This window comes from Bubalus bubalis, chromosome 4 (genome assembly GCF_019923935.1).
Source record: "Bubalus bubalis isolate 160015118507 breed Murrah chromosome 4, NDDB_SH_1, whole genome shotgun sequence".
Classification (NCBI taxonomy): domain Eukaryota; kingdom Metazoa; phylum Chordata; class Mammalia; order Artiodactyla; family Bovidae; genus Bubalus; species Bubalus bubalis.
In genome coordinates this window covers 154,349,558-154,372,106 of record NC_059160.1, presented here as the reverse complement: position 1 = coordinate 154,372,106, position 22,549 = coordinate 154,349,558, and the positions used below count along the sequence as shown (strand labels likewise).

At 49.7% G+C, this 22,549-nt stretch overlaps 2 protein-coding genes across 4 annotated transcripts in view; one reads left to right on the top strand and one right to left on the bottom strand.

Annotated features, from left to right (window-relative positions):
• The first annotated feature begins 92 nt into the window (after nucleotides 1-92).
• Nucleotides 93-11,538, top strand: PLAC9 (placenta associated 9). The gene is made up of 4 exons (XM_006064781.4): nucleotides 93-246; nucleotides 9,417-9,514; nucleotides 10,904-11,033; nucleotides 11,398-11,538. The coding sequence occupies exons 1-4, from the start codon at nucleotides 183-185 to the stop codon at nucleotides 11,442-11,444; spliced, it is 339 nt and encodes a 112-aa protein (XP_006064843.1). The 5' UTR covers nucleotides 93-182; the 3' UTR covers nucleotides 11,445-11,538.
• Nucleotides 11,539-17,417: 5,879 nt separating this feature from the next.
• ANXA11 (annexin A11) overlaps nucleotides 17,418-22,549 on the bottom strand; it is a 42,101-nt gene continuing 36,969 nt past the window's right edge. For all 3 annotated transcript variants that reach the window (XM_006064782.4, XM_025284824.3, XM_025284825.3), the window contains 4 exons: nucleotides 21,117-21,212; nucleotides 20,058-20,116; nucleotides 19,737-19,859; nucleotides 17,418-18,201 (listed from right to left, as the gene is read on the bottom strand). In XM_006064782.4, coding sequence (XP_006064844.1) covers nucleotides 18,142-18,201; nucleotides 19,737-19,859; nucleotides 20,058-20,116; nucleotides 21,117-21,212 — 338 coding nt within the window. In that variant the 3' untranslated portion in view covers nucleotides 17,418-18,141. The remainder of the gene's footprint in view (nucleotides 18,202-19,736; nucleotides 19,860-20,057; nucleotides 20,117-21,116; nucleotides 21,213-22,549) is intronic.

Sequence of the window (22,549 nt, the reverse complement as noted above, 5' to 3'; positions counted from 1 at the left end):
CGCCCCTCGGCTCGCGGGGTCTCTGGAGGGGGCGGGCTCGCTGGAGCCAGAAAGCCCGGAGCCGCCCAGGAATCTTGGCTGGAACTGCGAGCATTTCCTCCCAGGCGGGCCGGCGCGATCCCGGGGAGGGCGGGGAGGGCGGCCGCCGGCAGAAGCGGCGCTGCGCTCCGCCGGCCGGCAGCATGCGGCCCCTGCTCTGCGCGCTGGCCGGGCTCGCCCTGCTCCGCGCCCCGGGCGCCTTCGCCGGTGAGTGGGGCCCGGGAGCCGGGCGAGGGCTAGGGAGACCGTGGACCTGGAGGAAGGAGCAGAAGAGAGGGAGGGAGATGGGAACGGAGCCAGATGGAGAGAGAGAGAGATGGAGAAAGAGGGAGATAAAGGCAGAGAGAGAGCGATGGGGAGAGAAAAACGAAACAGAAAAAGGCAGAGGGACATAGAAAAAGGAAAGAATAAAGAGAGAAAGGGAGAGGCTGGGACAGAAAGATTTCGGAGGTAAACAGATGGGTGTGAGCTGTGAATGAGGACAGAAAAAGTTTAGTGGGAAAGAAACAGAGGAACTAAAATGGCAAGAGAAAGGGGAGAGGCAGAGAGGATATTGAGGAAAAGAGGAAGATCTGAGAGAAACAAAAAAAGGAGAGAGGGTGGAGAAACCCAATGCCCCAGGTGGGGAGGAGAGGAAGGAGGGGGCCAGGATCAGGAGTTGAATGGTCAGGTCTGCAGGGTGGGGCGGGCCTGCGAAGCACCCAGGCCTCCTTTCCTGGGGAATTCACTGGGATGCTGAGCTCCAGCAGGCAGACCACCCCGGTCTGGTCCGGCCCAGCTGGTAGGGGCCAGGCAGGCGGCCCCTGGAGGTCTCGGCTTCACCTGCCTGGTAGTCTGAGGAGGTCCTGCAGTAGAGGAGAAGAGACCCATTGTCAGCCTTTTGGAGAGCTTCCCAGAGGGCCGGAGCAGCCTTGGGTGGGTGGGGAGGCGGCCGCAGGAAGGCCTCTGGGTGCTCCAGGCTGGGTTCCTTGCCGTGCTTTATCCCCTCTAGCTCCCCTGACAGCAGCCTTAGAGCTGTCCCCTCGCAGGTGAGGCTCGGACAGGAAGGCTGCAGAAGGACTAACTGCACTGTAGGCACAGATGTTCCTTCCACCACCCCAAGACTCTGCACTTTATGTAGCACTTTACAGTTGGCATTTACCCAAGCTCTCTTGCCAACCTCCACCAGAGACGGCTGGTGCTCACAGCTGTACAGGTGAGGGGAAGGCTCAGTCTGCCCAGGCATGCAGGTCTCCTGCCCACTCAGCCACACCCTTGCCCTCTGTCGGGCTGCTCCCCCATCCACCTGGAGCCAGAGGAAGTGCCCCATGTTAGGACGGAAGCTCCCCTGGCAGGGAACTGGGAGCACCAGGGAAAGGGCTGAGGCCAGTCCTGCTCCTGGCCAGCCCCTGGCTGAGTGGCCTTGGGTGAGTCATGTCACCTCTCTGAAGCTGTTTCCTCTTCTGTAAGTTGGGGAGAATGAAAGCCACCCAGAGAGCTGGAGGAAAGGGAAGTGCCCAGCGCAGAACACCTGTCAACACACACTGGCTCCTTCCCTCGAGCCCTCAGACAGCTCCACTGACCTCTCTGAGCCAGTTTCTCCACTGAGGTTGGCAAAGGAGGACCAACAACCCCTTCCTCACAGGCTGAGTGAGGAGTGGCTCAGACCACCCAGCATAGAGCCCGGCCCACAGTGGCATCCCCCCACCCCCTACTTCCTGGCCCACCGCCCACCTGCCCCCTCTTTCCAGACTCCCCACCTCCAGGAGCTGAGGGGACAAAGCTGAGTCTGTGCTCCCCCAGAGGGAGGAGCTGGCCACTGCCCACAGTGGCTGACCTTCTGTGGCCCCTTAGCTATGACTGGTATATAAGTTTTGTCTTAAAGCCATTTTAAACATTATTTTCTTCCTAATCATGCTCATTGCTTCAAATTAAGAAAAAAAGAAAGTATAAATGTATTTATGTAATTTCACATTATGTTCAAACATTTTTTTATATAACCTTTCAGACTTCAGACAATTATACCATTTTTTTTTTAAACTGTTGATTATCAAATCTTTTGGCTATACACACAGAATAGTGTAAGGAACCTCCATGGATTCCTGACAGATCTTAATTCATCTAATCCACCTTCTCTCCGCTCCCTCAGATTAAAGGAAACTCCAGGCACTAAATATTTTCATCTACAAGTATTACCTTATGTATTATTAAAGCATCAATAATCTTTTAATAACTAAAATACCACTGTCACGCCCCAAAAGTGGACAATAATTCCTTAATATCATCAGCTATCTAGTCAGGATTCATGTCCCTAATGGTGTCATGGTTTTATATTTGGTCTGTTTGATTCAAACGAGGTGGATACATTTGGGTTTTGGTTGATATGTCCATTAAGTTTCTTTTAGTAAGTTTTGAGTTTCTTTAGAAGGTTCTTTTCTCTCTTTTTTCTTAAAATTTATTTGGTAAAGAAACTGCATTGCTAGTCCTATAGCTTTTCACATTTAAATTTTAGCTTCTATATGTCATTTAAATGTTCTCCTTTTCCCTGTATTGTCTATAAACTGGGAATTAGATCTAGAAGCGTCGTCTAATTCCAATTAGACTTTTTTTGCAAGAATACTCTAAGATGGTTTATGTGGTTTATTGCTTTAATTTTAATTTCTTTGATTACTGCCAAGGTTGGATTTTTTTTTACCCATTTTTTTTTCAAATGAATATTGGTCATTTCTAATTCTTGTGAATTGTCTTGGCCTTTTCAATTGTGGTATTAGGATTTTTCGTATTGCTCTATAAAGTCTTTTATGTGTTGAGTGAAATAGACAGTTCTGTGCTATTTGTAGAGAATTTTTTTTAAGTTAAGACTTCAGCTGAGTTCCTTTTCTGTTTTGCTATCAGAGGAGTCTCAAGTCCTAGAGCATAGTCCCATTAGCCATTCTCATCCATGCCTCGGCCTACAGGAATCCACCATCACTCCAGGTCCCTGTGGACTGTCTTCCATTGGGATTCTGCTTTTTTGCTCTGAGTGAAAGAAGATGCTCGAGCTATGGTGAGACATCTTCCCAGGTGGCACTAGTGGTAAAGAACCCGCCTGCCAATGCAGGAGAGTCAAGAGACTGGGGTTCAGTCCCTGGATCAGGAAGATCCCCTGGAGGAGGGCATGGCAACCCACTCCAGTATTCTTGCCTGGAGAATCCCATGGACAGAGAAGACTGAGAGAAGACTGGCAGGCTACAGTCCATGGGGTCGCAAAAGTCGGACACAACTGAAGTGACTTAGCACGTAGCATGCGTGGTAAGGATCACTGAATTTCTTCTTACAAAAATGCATGACAGGGAGTGAGCCTCTCAAAGACAATTTGATCCAATGTACACATTTGGGCTCTTATTGGGCCTCATGACAGGTGCACAGGTGTCGTGGGTACAGGTCCCTTTTGCCCTATGCTTGTCCAGCCCCTCATTTTACAGAGGAGGCAGCTGAGATCCCAAGATGGGAGGCCCTTAACTCATCACAGAACTCCCAAAGCATAGCATAGTGTCAAGCAGGTAGGATTGAAATCCTGTCCCCACCACCTACTAGCCACGTAGTCTTGGGCATGACTCAACCTCTTTGATCTTTGGTTTTCTAACCTATAAAAAAGTGATGTAGGAGTACTGAGCTTACAGATAGAATTAAATGAGATAATAATGCAGGTAAGCACTGAACAAAAAGTTTGGCATGTAATGTGATTATAAATTGATAGTGGATTCAAACATAGAGTATGGCTGTACCCATTCTAAAGGTGGAGAAACCAAGGATCCAGCAAGTGGGACTGGCTTATAACAGAGCCCAGAAAATCCAGTCAGCCTTGAAGCCTCGGTGTGCTTGTTGGCAAAGCCCCTCCCAAGCACCCCTTGGACCCCTGTACAGTGTAGTCCCAGAGCAGATGCCTCCCCACCTTGAGGAGACCTAGCCAGGGTTACCTAGTGAAGAACACTGGCTCCATGTGGAGAGAGAAGACCACAGGGGCTTACACTGACCGGCTCAGTCTCCAGCCCACCTGGTGAATGCCTTACCTGGCATTTGCACATCACCTGGCAGTTCTCAGGTACCTTCAAATGCGGAATCCCCTTGAATCAGCATGGCAGTCCTGCCAAGTAGGCAGGGCAGGGAGGATCCCTTGCAGAAGAAGCTGAGTGAGAGGCAAAGAGCACAGTCAGCCAGCAGTGGAGGTGGGGCCACTCCTCTGACTCCCAACCTCATGTTCTGTTCACAGCATGTGGAGAGAAGTTTATCCTGGATGGCTTCCTAGGCCTTGGTGTGGTGGGGATTTAGGAATGTTCTAGTACTTTATAACCCAGTGGATGAAAAAACGTAGGATTCTGAGGTAGAAGGAATCTGGTTTCCTGTACGGCCGTGGGGGGAGCAGAGCTGCCTGCCAGCCCGGAGCATCAGCCAGTCCACCTCTGAACTGATTAAGGGAGAAAGAAATAAACACGTGTGTGACTGGGGGGTGAGGGAGGGCTCTTTGTTACAGCCGCTCAGCTTGTCTCCTCACTTTAACCACCCGCTGACTGCATTGGTAAGCTCTCAGAGTCACCGGCAAGGCTCAAATCCACCTCTGGAAAATGACCAGGGAACAAGGGAGGAAACATACCGCTCCCAAAATACAAGTTTCCCAGTATCTGAGCTCCCTCTGAGGGGCTTAAGCAGCCTTCTCCTGTTTCAGCCAGAGCAGGTCCACAGATTAGAGTTCTTCATATAATTGTTTGAAAATAACATTCTTCTGCTTAAAAAAGAAAAAAACAACAACACTGGCCTGGAATGAAGCAGAAATTTTAATACAAATATTGAATGTGGTCAAATTTATTAGATATTATATTGAATGTGGTCACATAGAATTAAGCCCCAGGCTACAAGTGTAGCTGGTCAGAGCAGCACTTTTCAGGATCAGAAATCATTTGAGTTGTGCACTTTCTTAGTGAGTGTTCAGGTCTAGAGGAAAAAAAGTTCTCTATCTGTCAGTGGGAGGGGGCCGTACTCCCGCCTCAGAGGCTGGGGGCCCAGTGGCCACGCCCCTTTAACCGGAGCGTCCACCCCTCGCCGGCGCTGCGCCTCTGGCCCCACCCACCCCCCACCGGCAGCCTGCTCTCACGATGTTCCACCCGAGGCGCAGTCCAGGGTGCACACAGGCCCTGAGCAGGCGCCAGGCCAAGGAAAACAACCTTGCATCCAAGAAGGTCCATTCCCCAACTGGCCAGGCAGGGGACGGGGGGAGCAGAGAAAGGGAACACTGGGAACCGCAGCCTTGGTCCTCCGTGGTCAAGCGGGATAATCTGCCACCTCCCCCACTCTTCTTCCTCTGGTTTGAGTTTCCCTGGAGCCCCGTGAGGCCGGCGGGCATTATCATGAGCTCCTTACTGGCAAGACAGCGCGAAGGGAGTCCTTGCCTAACTCTTGCCTTGCTGGAGTTTCTGGGCAGACAAGCAACTTGTCCTTAGACTCATCGCGGTTCTGTCCTGGTAGCTCATTTGAGGTCTGAGAGACGAACCTTGGGTGCGCTGCATCTGTTCGGGAGCGCCTCGCCCTCCCCACTGCCCCAAAAGCCATGTTCTGAGGAGGCAGAGGAGGCTCAGGGAGCAGGAAGTTCCCACTGGCCGCCCCAGTGCGCGGCTGAGAACGGAGGCTTGCAGTGTGCTTTCTGCCTTCAGGCTTTGAGGTCAGCGCCATGAGAACCCCCGTGGGGAAGGGCGCGGCGGGGCAGGGTGGCCGGGCTCTTCCCAGCCACAGCCACCCCCTCCAAACCCCTACCCGCCCTCTCAGCAGAGCTCCCCGGGAGGCCTGGATGAGCTCACAGACAGTTGTGCCGCAGCCCAGGGCGCAGTTGTGTCCAGATGCGACGCATTACTGCCGTGTGATGTGGAGAGCAGCCTCAGCCCAGCCTCTTCCCTCGAGGGGTCTAGGAGCCAAGTCAGGCCTCATCACAGACACGCAGAGAACAGGATGTTTTAGGCTGAGCAAGGGGAGCAGATTCATGTTGCTCGTGACTTAGAGGGCTGATAGGGCCCGGCTTGGCCAGCAGGGTCACCCTGCTTCCTCTTGGCCTAAGTGCTTGGGGCAGGGGGAGGAGAATATAGGGTCTGGGAGAGGGCAGGTGGGGTTCAAGGGAAAGGCTTGGCCAAAGGCCCCTCTGGGCAGAGCCTGCAGAAGGTGTGTGTGGGCACAGACCTAGACCAGGACAGCCCTCTGTGTGGCTGAGAACAGCTCTGCCTGCCCCCTCCAAGTCCTTTCTCTCTAGCTGAGCACCCCAGTTTTTTCAGCTGAGACATATGAGTCAACATCTGGAGTCCCTTCACAGTGGCCCCTTTAGAGCTGCCTCTGCCTGTCCAAAGCCTTCTCTCAGTGAATGACCCAGAATGGAGCACAGCCCTCCAGGTGGGGTCTCTCAGAACACCCCCCAACACCCATCCAGAACATTTTGTATCAATGCACAAAGCCCACAAGGACTCATACTTTTTGCTGACAACCTCATTGGACAACTGCCTTATATTGTGGAAAGTTTCAAACCATGCATACAAAAGTAGAATAGCGGAGTGAACCCTCCAACCCCCACCCCAGGTCGCCATCACTCAATTTCAACAATTACCAGTCTTGGTCAATCTTGACCAATGTCCAATACTCCCAGCCATGCCTCCTCCCACTCCCAGGCCTGGCTTATTTTGAAGTAAAGCCAAGACATAATAGCATTGTATCTATAAATATTTCAGGATAGATCTTTAAAAGGCTCCTTTAAAAAAAATAACCCAAGTGCCACTATTACATCCCCTCCCACCCCAAAGTCAACAAGAAGACCAGTGTTTTTTGAAGAGGTTTTTCTAAGTTCAGTGGATGGATGTAATAAAAAGCAGAAAGTAAAAACTGAAATTGTTCTCCTCAAAAGACGCTCAGAGTGGAAGGAAGTTTTGTCCCTGGGCTTGGCTCTCACCCCGTGTGGAAGAGCTGGGGTCCAGACAGAGTTGGGACCAGAGACTCTTAGGGCATGGGGACTCTGGCAGAGCTCCAGAAAACCAGCTGGCTGACCAGCTAGTGGGGCCAGGAGGAGGCCAGGGTGCTTGGGGTTCAGTCATTTGCCAACTGTGTGATCTTGGACAAGTCACCCAGCCTTCAGAGTTACACATTCATCACCAGCAAAATGGCTTATCATCTCCATCCTTACCTCAAGGCCTGCCAACCTTCTAGGCAACTTTATATGTCCCCTCGGGCAACCCAGTCAACACTGGAGTCTTAGAGTTACACGAGTTTTGCATTTACAAAGATCAAGTCCAAAAACTCTTACCCCACTCTGCTTCAGATGCCCACAGCCTTAGTATTGTCACTGTGAAGCTGCTCCACCTCTCAAAGCTAAATTCTGTTACCCCCATCATTGCATCGAGACCTCCAGTGCCTTCAGCCCCTCCATTTCTCCCAATTATGAGTCCTCTGATTGGCCTTTTCCCCTTCCTTATTCAGGCTGGACTCCAGAACTCAGCCACTTAAGCCCTGGCTGGTTGAATCCTCAGCTCCTTTCTCTTCTGTTGCCCTTTACCACACTCATCCCCTGGACTCCCAGGTTTCAGCTTGTCCACCCATCTGCCTTTGCTGCTAACACCCACCTGCTGAGCGGGCGGGGCGGGGCTTCCTTGGCGCTGTCACTCCCTACCATCCTCCTAACTGCCTCCGTCATTCTCCTCACCCCCTCTGTTTATTCAGGCTTCTTACCCAGGGGTGCTGATACACTGGCTCTTGGGAAACAACGCGTTTGTCAGTTTCCATGGTGAAAGTACTCTTGCCATGGCTCCCATTTTAGTGGCTGTGTCTATCAGCCTGCTCATAGAATTCCCAATAACTTCACAACGAACTCTCCTCTTTGCTAACCCTGCATGAGTTTTCAGCAGATGAGTCCCCTCTTCACCGAGTTAAGAGCGGTTATTAGGTGGGACCTGCTCAACTTCTTGACCCTTTTAAGTAGAACTTTTTACCCATTTCTGCAGCGTGTCCTCTCTCTTCCTTCCACGTGTGACCCCCACCCCCACCCCCATCACCATTTCTGGATTCTGTGGCCTCGCATCTTTTCAGGAAATGCATTCTTTCAGTTCTCCTGGGTGCTTCTTGTCCTCAGGCTAAAAGCATGGTTTAGTTTCTTCAATGCTTAAAAACCTGGAAATAACAATAAACACTTCTTTAGACCTTGTGATCTGATGTCCATTTGCAGCCAAGTTTGGTGGTAATGTTTTCTAGGATCTCTGTTTCCTTCTCTTGGCCTTTCCTTCCCTTCTCATCCCACTGCGACGACTCTGGTCTGCTGGCACCTCTTTACTCCAAGCGCTGGGATGGCATTCGGCATCAACTTCTCTGTTGCTCTGTGTTTCAGACTTTATCTTGCTAGGCCCCAGTGCCTCTTTAGGCCATGCGGTTTCATCCTCTTTAAAGTGCTTGGCTTCTCTTTGTTTCTGGAGCAGTGTCCCCCTTCCTGAGTGTCCATGTTTTCCAAGGACCCAGCCAACTTGGATGCCCTGAAAACATCTCAGAGCCACCAACCCCGCAACTTGAGCTCAAAACCAGGCTCTAAGACTTCTGGTGTGAAGGTTGCTGGTGCCAGGAAGAATCAACGAGGAGCCAATGGTGGGGAGGAAAATGATGTTGAACAGGTTGAGCCTCAGAGCTTCCACTTACTAGCTGTGTGACGCTGGACGTATCCCTTCACCCCTCTCAATTTCCTTATGTGTAAACTGTGGATAGTCATTGGTTGTAGAGGTTGGCTGAGTTTATGCATTTGTTGAGCACACCATGTGGCACATAATGCTATTTCTAAAGCATCTCCACACATACTCTTCCTCTTTTCCTACAGCTGTCTCCTTTCACCAGCTCTTACACCAGTTACTATGATACTTCCTGCCTTTAAAGATGAATGTCTCCAATTCATTCTCTGTATTTTAAAAATTCATATACGACTACATGACTCTCCTGTTAAAATAACCCCCCAAACAAACATCATGATTGTTTCCATCATCCACCTCTCTAGTCTCATCCCCCAGCCACCTGGTACTTTCCAGCCACTCCAGACACCCAAGGGTTTCTGCACTGAGCCATGCTACCTCATGTCTATCTTTGCACATTCATTCTTTCTGGCTAAAACATTCCTTCCCTTCCTTTTCTTACCCAGTTCAGGCCGCACCTCCTTGAGGATGCCCGCTTGGGTCTGTAGGTGACCATGGCCCTAGAGATGAATGAGTAGGGTAGCCCTACATTCACATCCTGGCCCTCTCTGCTTCTCTTTGGACTGTTTTCTGGACTCACCTCCTTTGAGCCAGGTACTTTGTAAGAGACTCTAATGTTATAGGGAAACCAAGGGCCCCACAGTGACAAGACTTGTTTTCCCACAGCTGATGAACCCTTCCTCCCCTCCCGAGGAGACTCGGCTCAGAGCACAGGTTGTGACACGTACACGGCTGTCCACAGTCGGCTGGACGTCATCGAGGAGGTAACGAGGGTGACCTGGGAGGACATGCAGCTTCGGGACCATCTGCCAGGCTGGTGGTGGCTTTGGAGGGCTCAAGCCAATCTGGTTTTTGAAAATTTGGGCAATCTAGGCCAGTCCTGCTCCCTGGCCACCATGTTAAACATCTCCATGCCCTACCTGTACTGTTAGGCTGACCAGCCCCCAACAGACCCTGCCTCCCCTGGAAACTTGCTTGCCTCCAGCCGGAGATCTCTGCATATTCACCAGATGAGAAGGTGGAAATTCAGTCGCTGTGTTTTGTTATACAGCTACTGCTTGTAACTCGAGGTCCATAAACTTGTGTGGGGGAAAAAAACTGCACTTTATTTCACAAACCTTTAGCTGAAGTTTAGCACTCTCATTCACTCTAGACAAAAAACAATTGTACCTTGACTTTGTCATCAATAGAAATCAGAGAATTTCATATCATTATAGTCACTGAATATCTCAACTTATATCTCAATTTATTCTAATCAGTGTGTTAAAAATTCAGTAGTTGTTAGGTCTGCTGTTACTTAAGGTAATACGTTTTATATCAAAATTTAAATACTTTAATATTTTAATGCAGTTTATGTCCTTGGACGGAGAAGGCAATGGCACCCCACTCCAGTACCCTTGCCTGGAAAATCCCATGGATGGAGGAGCCTGGTGCGCTGCAGTCCATGGGGGTCGCGAAGAGTTGGACACGACTTAGCGACTTCACTTTCACTTTTATGCATTGGAGAAGGCAATGGCAACCCACTCCAGTGTTCTTGCCTGGAGAATACCAGGGACGGAGGAGCCTGGTGGACTGCCGTCTATGGGGTCGCAGAGAGTTGGACACGACTGAAGCGACTTAGCAGCAGCAGTAGCAGCATGTCCTTGGAAATCCAATATATTTTATTTTCTCAATAAAAGCATTCTTCTGATGGGAGTCTATAGGTTTTACCAGACTACTAAAGGGGTTCATTTACAAAAAAAGTTAAGAACCCCGAATAAAGAAAATTTCAAAATGCCAAAACGGTCATTTGGCAGAGTCGCCACCAGGGGGCGGGGCAACAAAAGAAATGTGAGCTCCCAGTGGTGTCATCTTGAAAAGGGAAAAGGGATCTGAGTCCATCCACGCCCCAAAACAGTGATTAAGCAAAACCCCTGAGCGCGAGAGCCAGGAGTGGCCTTGAGTGAGCCCCTCGAATCTTGTCATCTGGGAGCTGAGAGGCAGGTGGGGGCAGTGCGTGAACCAGGAGGACCCAGGTCCCCTGGCACCTAGTTCTCTTCCCGCTGCGCCCTGCTTGCTGCCACGGGCTCCGGAGGATGTGGCTGATGAAGCAAGACTGACCCCACTCTTGTCTTCACTCCCCTACTGTCCTCCGCTTTCTCTCATCACTCTAGACGGTGGAGAAGACCGTGGAGCACCTGGAGGCAGAAGTCAAAGGCCTGCTGGGTCAGCTGGAGGAGCTGGCCTGGAACTTGCCCCCGGGGCCCTTCAGCCCGATCCCCGACCTCCTGGGAGATGGAGATGGTGAGCAGCTTGGGGAGCAGAGATGACAGCCTCTGGGACTGGGCAGCAGGGTGGGGACGACCACGCCACTTCGTGTAACCTGGACAAGCCAGGGAGTCCCCAGCTTCTCCTCGGGACAGAATTGGGAGGAATCCCCCCTCCCCGCCCCAACAGAGTGGTCTGCCCACACCCCGGGGTTGCTGTAGCCCAGCATCAGGAAAGGGCACCTGGCAGAGTTCCACTCTCAGCACCACCCTGACCCAGAGCAGCTGCCTCCTCCTTGAGCTGTGTTCCTGGCACAGGAGTCCCTGGGGGACTGGCAGGGGAGGGCAGGCAGCAGTCAGTACCCGTTCCCTCACCCCCCAGGTTGCCCCCTCTCTTTCAGATCGCTTTCGAGCACCAGAGCTGGAGCCGCCCAGCAGCTGGCAGTGACACAATGGCCCTCCTCTGAGAACAGAACAGGCATTCTGGCCTGGCCTCCTCAGCTTTGTGCAAAATAAAACCTACTCCTTTGGTCCTCTCTGTATCTGCTGACAGTGACCTCTGCAGCCACAGCCCCTTCTCCGTCTGCCCCCATGCCCTGAGGCTCACACCCCTGCAGACTCAGACCTAGGAGCACCAGTCCATCTGCACGCTTCCACCATTCTTATTTGCAGAGATGGACGGGGCAGGGGTGGGTTCAAGAGGTGAGGCACCCGAGGCCCAGAATTTTAAGGCAGCACAGTGGAAGGGCCCTCTGAGTAGCCTTCTTACTCAGTATGTGGCCATGGGTGAACAATATAGGAGTCACCTGGGAGCTTATCAAAAATGCTGAATTTCGGGCCCTGCCCAGAATCTACATTTTAATGAGATTGCCCCCGCGATGTGTGTGCACATTAAATTTTTTTTACCTTTTTGATTGAGGTAAAATTCACATAAAATTCTAAACTTTAACCATTTAAAATGGTACCGATTCAGTGGGTTCAGTGTTGTGCAATCACCACCTAATTCTAGAAATTTTCATCACCCCCTGCAGTCATTTTCCATCCCCCCTCCCACCTCCCTTGGAAATCACTCATGTTTTGTGTCTGACATTTTTTCACTTACCATGTTTTCAAGGTTCATCCATGTTGTATCAATACTTCATTTTTGTTTACAGCTGAATAATATTCCATTATGTAGCTGTATCATATTTTATTCATCCATTCATCAAATCTGTGGACATGTGGGTTGTCTGCGCTTTGGGGTATTCTGAATAACACTATGAACATTCATTCATGCGTAAGTTTGGGTGGGTATGTGTTCTCATTTCTTTTGGATGGAATTGTTGAGTCAAATAGTAACTCTTTGTTTTTGAAGATTCACCATTTTTGCATAGCAATTGTACCACTTTATGTTCCTACCAGCAATATGTAAGATTTTCAATTTTCTCCTTATCCTCCCCAACACATCTCCCTGGTGACAGCCATCACACTAGATGTGAAGTGGTATCTCATGGCTTTAAGTTGCATTTACCTGATGATTAGTACTCTTGCCTGGAAAATCCCACGGACGGAGGAGCCTAGTGGGCTGCTGTCCATGGGGTTGCCAAGAGTCGGACACGACTGAGCGACTTCACTTTCACTTTTCACTTTCATGCATTGGAGAAGGCGATGGCAACCCACTCCAGTGTTCTTGCCTGGAGAACCCCAGGGACGGGGGAGCCTGGTGGGCTGCGGGCAGTGGGGTCGCAGAGTGGGACACGGCTGAAGCGACAGCAGCAGCAGCAGTGACGCTAAGCATCTTTCCATGTTTGTGAGTCACTTCTGTTATCTTTTTTGGAGAAAGTCTATTCAAATCCTTTGCCCATTTAAAAAACTAGGTTGTCTTTCTGCTGTTGGGTTCTAAGAGTTCTTTATGTTAAGGTGGATACTAACCTTTTATCAGAAATATGATTTACAAGTGTTTTCTCCCATTCTGTGGGTTGTCTTATTTTGATAGTGTCCTTTGATATACAAATTTATTTTGATGAAATTCAATTTATCTCTTTTTTGCTTGTTCTTTTGGTATCAATCTTAAGAATCCATTGACATATCCAAAGTTATGAATTATTTATTCCTGTCTTCTAAGATTTTTATAGCTTTAGTTCTTACATTGTTTTGTTTAAAGCCATTTCAGGTCAATGTTTATATGTGGTGTGAGGTGAAGATTCAACTTCGCTAGTTGGTTTGTGGACAGTTGTTGAAGAAAATATCCTTTCCCCACTGAATGGCCCTGGCACCCTTGTCAAAAGTCCCTAGTGTTAGGGCTACAGCTCGATTCTAGCCCATGTTTCCATACACCTTCTTCATGCCAGCATCACACTCAATTACTACAGCTCTGTGGCGAGTTTTGACATTAAGAACTATGAGTTCTCTTTGTTCAAGACTCTTTTTGCTTTTTAAGGAATTCCATGCAATTCCTTATGGATTTTAGGATCAGCCAGTCCACATGGACAAAACGCAGTTGAAGTTTTGATACATATTGAACTTATAGATCAATTTTTAGAGTATTGCTATCTCCACAGTACTGTCTTCTAATCCATGAGCACAGGAATTGTGTGTGTGTGTGTGTGTGTGTCTTACACCACCTTGGTTAAATTTATTCCTAAGTATCTTACTCCTTTTGTCTCTTCTATCCAATAAGGTAAGTGAGGTGTTGAAGTTCCAACCACTACTGCTTAACTACTCCTCCCTTCCATCGTCATGTTTGACTTTTTGGGCTCTACTGTTAGATGCGTATGTATTTACAGTTATGTCTTGATGGGTTAATTTTATTAGGGTGTGCCCTCGGTCTGCCAACATCTGCCTCTTAATTGGAGCATTTACTCCCTTTATACTTAAAGTACTTCCGGGCATCCCGGGTAGCACAGTGATAAAGAACCTGCCTGCCAGTGCAGGAGGTAGAAGAGATGCGGGTTCCATCCCAGGGTCAGGAAGATCCTCTGGAGTAGGAAATGGCAACCCACTCCAGTATTATTGCCTGGAAAATCCCATGGATAGAGGAGCCTGGCATCCATAGGATGGCAAGAGTTGGACACAACTGAAGTGACTTAGCCACGTTAATACCTTAACAATGTTTTATTTCTTCATGTGGATTTTAATTACAGTATCCTTTCATTTCAGTTTGAAGGACTTTCTTTGGCATTTCTCATAAAGTCTACTAGCAAAAAACTTGTCTCAATTTTTGTTCACCCAGGAATGTTAACTTTTCCTTCAATTTTGAAGACGATTTTGCTAGATATAGGATTCCTGTTGGGGAGAAGGCAATGGCACCCCACTCCAGTACTCTTGCCTAGAAAATCCCATGGACGGAGGAGCCTGGTGCACTGCAGTCCATGGGGTCACTAGGAGTCGGACACGACTGAGCGACTTCACTTTCACTTTTCACTTTCATGCATTGGAGAAGGAAATGGCAACCCACTCCAGTGTTCTTGCCTGGAGAATCCCAGGGACAGGGGAGCCTGGTGGGCTGCCGTCTATGGGGTTGCACAGAGTCAGACACAAATGATGCGACTTAGCAGCAGCAGCAGGATTCCTGTTGACATTTTTTCCCAGTGCACTGAATATGTCATCCCATAACCCTCTAGCCTCCATGGTTTCTGACAAGAAATCAGGTGTTAATATTTTTGAAGATCCCTTCTATGTGACAAGTCAGTTCTCTATTGCTGACTTCACAATTCCTTGTCTGTCAACACTCTGGTTATAATGTGTCTCAAAGGAGATCTTCATAAAAATACCCCTTGAGTTCCTAGGATGTGTGGATTAATGTCTTTCATCAAATTTGTAAGATTCCAGCCACTGTTTCTTCAAATATTTCTGCTTTCTCTCCTATGACTCCCATTATGTGTATGTTGATATACTTGATGATGTCCCACAGGTCTTAGGCTCCATTTTCTTCTCTCCTCAGATTGGGACATCTCAATTGACCTATCTTGAAGTTTGCCAACTCTTTCTTCTGCTTTCTCAAATATCTTCTTGAACCTAAGTGATCTTGTCTTTCTATATATAGGTCATACTTTGTTTCCTTGCATGCCCTGTAATTTTGGTTGAAAATTGGGCATTTTTTGAACATTACGTGAAAACTCTGGAAATCATATTCTTCCCCTTCCCGAGTTTGTTGTTGCTGCTTGCTGAATTTCTTGTAGTTTGTCTAGTGGCTTTCTGAACTAATTTTTTAAAAGTTTGTATTCTCTGTCAAGTGTGGCCACTGAAGTATCTGTTCAACTAACTTAATGGCCTCTAGTGATTCAATGTCATCTCCTTTAACTCCTGGAACAACAAAACCCCAATCTCCCAGTCTTTACAAATGTGCTCTGTGTGTACTGGAGGCAATCTTTTGATACTCAGCCAGCCAGTGTGTGACTCTGCAGTAGCATTCACTTCCTGCAAATGCAGAGCCTGAAGGTCTGCCAGAGGCAAGTCTTCTGAGCATATGCCCAGCCCTGAATATGCGTTTGGCCTTCCAGATTCCCAGGAATTAGTGGGAGCACTCCAAAACCATGACTCTGCAAAGCATCACACTGTCAGCCTTTGCTCCCCAAACTTTTCAATTTGTCACCTGTTTGCCCCAACTGTTATCCCTCTCTCCAGGCATTAGTGCTAATGAAACTGCCTTCAAATATCCCTGAGGGTTGCCACCTGCACCTTGCGAGAGTTCCAAATTAGGTAAAATAAAAGAAAGTCATTTGAGTCAGCCTTCCTGGAAGCAACCAGACAGATCAAAACAACCAACCATAATTCTTGAGAACAAGGTCCATTCTGCTCCATCCATTGCTAAGAACCTATAAAGGACTGTGGATGCCGCTCTTGAGGCTGCCAAGCTGGGGTGAGGAGGATAAGGCTGGGTAAGTGAGAATGCCCCAAGACCCTCTTACCAAGACTCAGTTTTTGTTTTTTTTTAAAGCTTTTTTTTTTTTTTTGGTTGCTGCAAACTTTCAGTTCATTGTCAGATTTCTCATAAAGTTGATTCTGACAGTTTTTACCATCTTGTCACTTTTTTGGAGGAACAGGCTTTCAAGTTCCCTACTCTACCATTTTTGCTGACTACAATGAAGTTTAAGAAGCTCTGATCTAGTCTCCCCTTCATTTTAGGCCCAAAGAGGAGAAGTAACTTACCCAGGGTTACACAGCCAATCAGTAGCTGAGCTGAGGCCATAATAGGGTGCCTGACTCCTGGACCAGTGTTATTTCTGCTTCAGGGCTGCACTGGGTTCAGAGTGGACACCAGTATTAGGCCAAAGTGAGTTTTCCAAGGAGTGGGAGGGGATAAGAGCCCCTTGTAGAGTTGGGGGCTTGACTGATTGGATCCTCTGCTGAGAGTGAACCCTGTATAGGGCCAGGTGGAGGAATGAGAAACGATGTCCTTGTTTTTAGAAGAACACAAGCAGAGAGCTTTCAGGGTTGATGAAGCAAACGTTTTAAGCTAGTATCTGCCTGGGGGAACGATTTTGCTTGATTTCCATGCTAGGAATATAACTCCCTGCCAAAGCACAAGGATGGCCAAGCATGCTGGGTCTTGGTCAAGGGGCTCCAGGCACAGGAACTGAGGCAGAGCTGAACTGACAAGCAGGGCCTGCCTGCCTTCCATTCCAGAGCCCACAGCAGCCTTCTCTGGTAGGGTAGACCAGGCTCTGTCCAGCTCATGCCCCTTAGGCCATCTCCTCTTCTGTGTCCAGAAGGCAGGGAGGAGACAAACTGGTGTCCCAAAGCAGATGTCTACTTTGTGGACAAGGCACTCCATGGGGCCCTTGCTAGGGCTCAGCAGACTTGGGCTCCCACCCTAGCCTCTGGCTTCTCTCCTTTCTAAACTTTCAACATAAGAAACCCAGAAGGGAGTGGAGACCACTGACGAGAAGACAAGCTCTGGGCTTCTGGATGAGACACAACGATTTCTAGAAAGTCTGCCCCTTCTGGACTCGACTTCTCCTGATACGACCAACAAAGGGGCAAAGGGACCACCGTGAGACCACAGCCTGGAGCTCCCTTTCAGACCAAAGCGTCCCTGCGGGGAGGAGCTGATCTCATGCCTCTCCGACTTTCTGCTGTAAAGCTACCCCCAGGAGTCATGCACACTTCCTTCTGCCTGTGGCCTTCCTTCCAGACCTGGGGAAAGGACCACACTCCTCCTCCTTGCCCTAGTGGACTTCACTGTACCCACATCTTACCCACAACCCTGTGTGCCTTTTCAGCATCCAGGCCCTGAACAAAGATTTCAGGAACCCCCATTTCTCATGTCCTTAAGGCCCAGTCCCTGCAAATTACTTATATTCAGGGTTTCCTAAGCACAAGTTTCTATTTAAAGCCATATAACTTTTTACGAGCTAATAAGGATGGAACCCTTAAGCTACAGGGCAGAATCATGAAGCATGAGAAAGCAAACTGGCACCAGGAAAACACTTCCAGAACGTTCCAGAGCTGGCTGACTTTAATTTGGAAACAGCATTTGGCCATCAACATTCAGGTTTAAGGCACATTCTCAATTACAAGAAGCCCTGTCACTGGCAGGGAGCTGGCTTTGTTCTTGTGGTTTGTGTAGAAGAAAGAACAGATGACTTTCTGGCCTTTTCTTTTCTAAAAAGGAGTGAGTTTGGCAATAACAAAGCTCATGACACATTTTAACCAGATGCAGAGTCTACCCTGAAAGGTTTTCCCTTTTACTCCTCAGTGAAGACATGGCACTCCAACCCCCCACCTCTTTTATCCAAACTTTGTATGCAGCAAAGATGTGTATGCAACTGTCTGCAACTATATATTAAAAAAAAAAAAAAAAACCTCTAAACATACAAAATCACATGACTAGAAGGAAGCCAAGAGTTTCAGCCATAAGCAAAGGGGAATGATTGCATGAGTCAGGAAACAAAACATCTACTTTAGCTGCAAGAGGCTGTGAGGGGTCAGGATGGGGAGGAGGCGTCCTGAGAGAGTTCGAGACTGACTAGGTTCTCGGGCACAAGCACAATGCACGGATCAAGGGCGGGGGAGGAGATGGGGCCAAGGCTCTACAGTTGGTCTGAACTGTGACACCTGGGGGCTACTCTGTAGATTTGTTAGAAACAGACAAACATTCTTTTGGCCTTTTCCTGGCATTGCTGTTGCCAGCAGGTGGACAGAAGTGACCCACCAGCCACTGCTCAGTCATTGCCACCACAGATCTTCAGCAGAATCTTCCGGTAATCCCCTGAAGTGTCTCCCTGGTCACAGAAAGGAGTAAGACATCAAATTAAGAAAGGCTTGATCAGTTCTGGCTTCCTGGCTCTTGATTTTCTTCTGCCCAAAGTGCCCTTACAGAGAGGTGGCCCTGTCTTACGAAATTTCCCATTCTGCTGAGCAGGTGAGCAGCTCACTTGCTGGTCTCACGGTGCCTGGACCATGGACAGTGTAGCTCAGCCTCCCTAGTCTCCTCCAGCGAAAAAACTGAAAGCTGTACTCACCCCAGTGATCAAAGTCAGAATTTGAAAAACAAACACAAAAAATGTTTAAACAGCCAGAAACACCCCCTACCCAGGTCTAACTGATGGCGGCCTCTGCCCAGTGCATTTCTGTTGCACTCAACAGGGATTATACCATAAGGCACCACTGTGTCCTGTACCGGAAATGCCATCTACTGATACGACTGTCCAGTGGCGGAGACAGTTACCATTTCGGCTCCCGGTTCACATTGAGCTCTCCTCCAACTGTCCACTGCACTTAGAAGTAAGGCCACAGTGAGCTAATTTCTGATCATTTTCTTCCTTGAGGGCAAGGCCTATGCCTTATTCCAGATGCCCACAGCCTACTGGCACACACAAGACTGCTATCAGCAGCACTGTTTCTATAGCCAAGAAGAGAGAGAGAGAAGCTTCTCTCAAAAAGATGCCCAACATCAAACACCAGTGAGTCTGAAATCAGGACCTGGGTGTGGCAGTTTCAATTTTAGGATTCATGTGAGTTCAGAATTTAACTATCAAGCCCCCTCCTTCCCACTCCTCCTGCAACAGGAATCAATTCTGTCAGACTGTCTCTGGCACACAGTGATAAAGAGGCACTAGTATCTATTAGACACGTACATGTCATACAATATGCTTCACATGGACCGCTCCCTTCAAGATCCAACACTTCTGGGGGTGGGATCATCTTAAGGATGATGGAACTAGGGTTCAGGGAGGTTTACGCAAGCTGTGTGAGATCACACAGTGAGCAAATATTAATAGAAAAGCAAGAACTGGACCCCAAGTGGTGTGACCCCCGAGCCCTTGCTCTGAACTGCCTTCCTGTGCTGCCTCCACCATAAAGCTGAAAGAGGTGACTCGTCAGGGAGCCAGAGCCATGCACCCTCTGGAGGGCTTGGGACCTGAGTTCTCACTGATGGATGTCAGATCCACAGGGTGGCTGGACTCTGAAGGCCAGGCCCTAGGTGTACATGTGTGTGGGGCATGGTACTGTGAGTCTCTCGTGCTGATTGTGGACCCTCCTCTGCCAACCATTTCTTGAACAGCAGTTGTGCTGGATGCTGGGATGGAGGGTGGGGTGAGAACAAGGTCAAGACCCCCACTGCCATTAGGAGCTGACAAGCTGCTGCTGTGCATGCAGGCGAACAAGTGAAAGCTGACGAGGGCAAGTAGAGGACCACAGACGAGAAGCCCACGCTTGGCTGAGGCCAAGCCCATAGGAGCTGTGAGGAGGAGGAGCAAAGGGGATAGTGGGAGCGGTCAGGCAGACAGCCCAGACGGTCCCCAGAGGCCCGTACCGTGATATCGTGGTACAGCGACTTGCCATACAGCCGCTTATACTCCGCTCTGATGTCCAGGAGGTCGATCTCGCTGCGAGACACCATGATGCGGATCAGGGTCCGGTCTTTGGTTCCGGCTCCCTAAAGACAGTGGCCCAAGAGCGTGAGCTATGGACCTCCTCACCATCCAGTCCCTACCTTTCTGGGCCCTAGGCCCCTCCCCGCCCCTTCTGGAGGAAGGCTGGCTCTCCTCAAGCTTCCTCCCCTGAGCAAGGTCCCAATCACAGGATGCGCTGAGATACCCCCCTCACCCAGACCCTGCACCTGGGGATTACCTACCCTCATGGCCTTGTTGAGCCTTTCAGCAAAGAAGGCTGGGGTATTCTTAAGACATTTCACTGGAAGAGAGAAAGCGTAAGTTGACCTGCAGAAAACTCAGTCTAGCGGGGCATGGAGTACACAGCCTCCTCTCAGAAGGCCGACTGTCCATCAAACACACCACTGCATCCATCTTCCTCCCCCCTCATCTCCTTCAGGCTCAATTATCCCACGATCCTGGCTCCAGCCCTCTGGAATAGAAACAGGCAGAGCCTGGACACCAACACAACCCCTTTCTTGATAACCAGTGTGATGGAGGAAGCTGTGTAGGGAAGGAATGTGGATGGTGGTTAGGAATCATACAGCTGCTCAGGCAGGAGGGGACCTGTTGGGATGGCATGACACTCGGGGGGAAGGATGTCTGAGCAGAATGAATATCTAACTAGGGTTCTCAGGCCATGATACCTACCTAGGGGACACAGGGGAACCTGTCCCATTGATAAAGCTCCAAGAAAAGCAAAGCAGAAGATGGACAACCTGTGATAGTCCCAAGTGGGCATAAAGAGGGGCCAAACCCTCAGGTGGAGGGCTGGGGGAGGACTGGCCTGGAGTATGCCAGGCCCTGCTCTGGAGGACAGAACCCAGGCACTGTGGGAAGCGCACAGCGTCCTGGGAGCTACGCCAGCTTTCCTCAGCCAGGGCCTGTTTTGCTGTTGCAAGTAAAAAAAATCTTTCCACGTGTTTCCATCACAAACATCTGACAACTGCCTGCAGGGATGTATTTTTAGAGAAGATTTGGCAGGATGTGAGTCATCTTCCTCCCGGAGAGCGGCTGGTCATGCTCCCACTGGTGCTCACACTGCAGCTCCCTCCCCGGGGCTGGGCTTGAAATATAAACAAGACCGCTGGGGGCACAGCTACACAGTGATCCAGGAAGCAGCCTGATTTCCCACTACGTAGGCAGCTGGATTTAACAATCTTGGACCCTCTCACTATGCTCGTCCTCAACCAGAGGGTGGGTGAGCACCCAGAAAACTCAGAACACACCCCAGGCCCCAGCAGGCGGGCTGAGACACCTACCCACAGCCAGCATGCCCTGCTCCAGGTCCCCGGACATCTCCCGGCAGATGCTCTTCTCAATGTCACGTCCTGTCATCCTCTGATACTCGTTAAAAACTAGTGGGAAGACAGAGGGACACGTTATAAACTGAATTCTGTCCCTGACGCTCGCCCCAAATTCCTGTGTTGAAGTGTCCCAACTCCCAGGACTTCAGAATTTAACTGTACTTGGAGATAGTCTTTAAAGAGGTAATTAAGTTAAAATGAGGCCCTCAGCATGGGCCCAAATCCAATCTGACTGGTGTCTTTATCAGAAAAGGAGATCTGAACACACAAGCAAACACCAGGGCCGCAAACACAGAGCTAAGAGCATGCACAGACACAGCAAGGAGGGGCCACGCACGAGCCAAGCAGAGAGGCCTCAGGAGAAACCATCACTGCCGGCACCTTGATCTTGGACTTCTGGCCTCCAGAACTGGGAAAAAATAGATTTCTGCTGTTTAAGCCACCCGGCCCGTGATATTTTATTATGGCAGCCCGAGCTGACTCGGACAGGACGCGTGGTGAGAGCTCTGCCTCCTCCCAGAGCCCCTCCCACTCTGCTCCTGGCACCCCAGGCGGTCCCAGTGGCCACCCTGGCCCAGCTCTCAAGTCTGCCGGCTCTTCACCCCCGGGCACGTGCACTCCCCCGCCCCCGGCCTGCTCACCCAGCCCCCTACCAGCGCCTCCGCTTGCCCACTGTACCTCCATCCCCTGTCCAGGAGCCCTAACGCCAATACGCTCTTCTCAGACCCACCACTTCCAGTCCCAGCCCTTCTCCATTCTGTGCGTCGGTCTTTCTCAATCTGACTGTAAGCTAACACCACTCCAGCACCCCAGCTTACCCTGGGTTGGGCTGAGCACCCATGGGAGGTGGGCTGTGGGTTCCAAGAGAGGCAGGTGGAGCCATGAGACCCGGGTCCTAACTTGAGCTCTGCCCCCAGGATATAACCTCCTCTTCCCTGGCCAAGGTCTCAGTTTCTGTCTTCTCCAAACTGCTGTCGTGTGCATATCAGAATCATGATTCCTCCTACCTCTGTGCCCAACTCAGCTCAGCTCTTTTCTCCTGACTAGTATCATTCGTGCAGTTCTGATGTGCTACAAACACATTTCATACTTATAAAAATAACTAAGGACCAAGATGAATGTGTGCGCACGCTCCATCACAGTGTAGTGCAGAGGCTCACGTGTGTGCTATGGGGGCAGGCAGCTGAGGCAAACGCCAGCTCTGCCTCATTACCAGCTGGGTACCTGACTTCCCCGGCGGCCCTTCACCCCCTTCCTCATCTGTGAAGTGGGAGAATGGCATCTACTGGCCTTTATTAAAGGCTCAGTGCATGCACACAGTGGGTGCTGGAGACCCCACCCCGCGGCTAGGTGTGATCATCGTTCTCCATCCTCACCTTCCCTCTTAT

Coding starts and splice junctions, on each gene's coding strand:
- PLAC9 (XM_006064781.4), top strand. CDS start 183: ATGCGGCCCCTGCTCTGCGCGCTGGCCGGGCTCGCCCTGCTCCGCGCC. Junction 247..9,416: donor CGCCCCGGGCGCCTTCGCCG/GTGAGTGGGGCC, acceptor GTTTTCCCACAG/CTGATGAACCCTTCCTCCCC. Junction 9,515..10,903: donor GGCTGGACGTCATCGAGGAG/GTAACGAGGGTG, acceptor TCATCACTCTAG/ACGGTGGAGAAGACCGTGGA.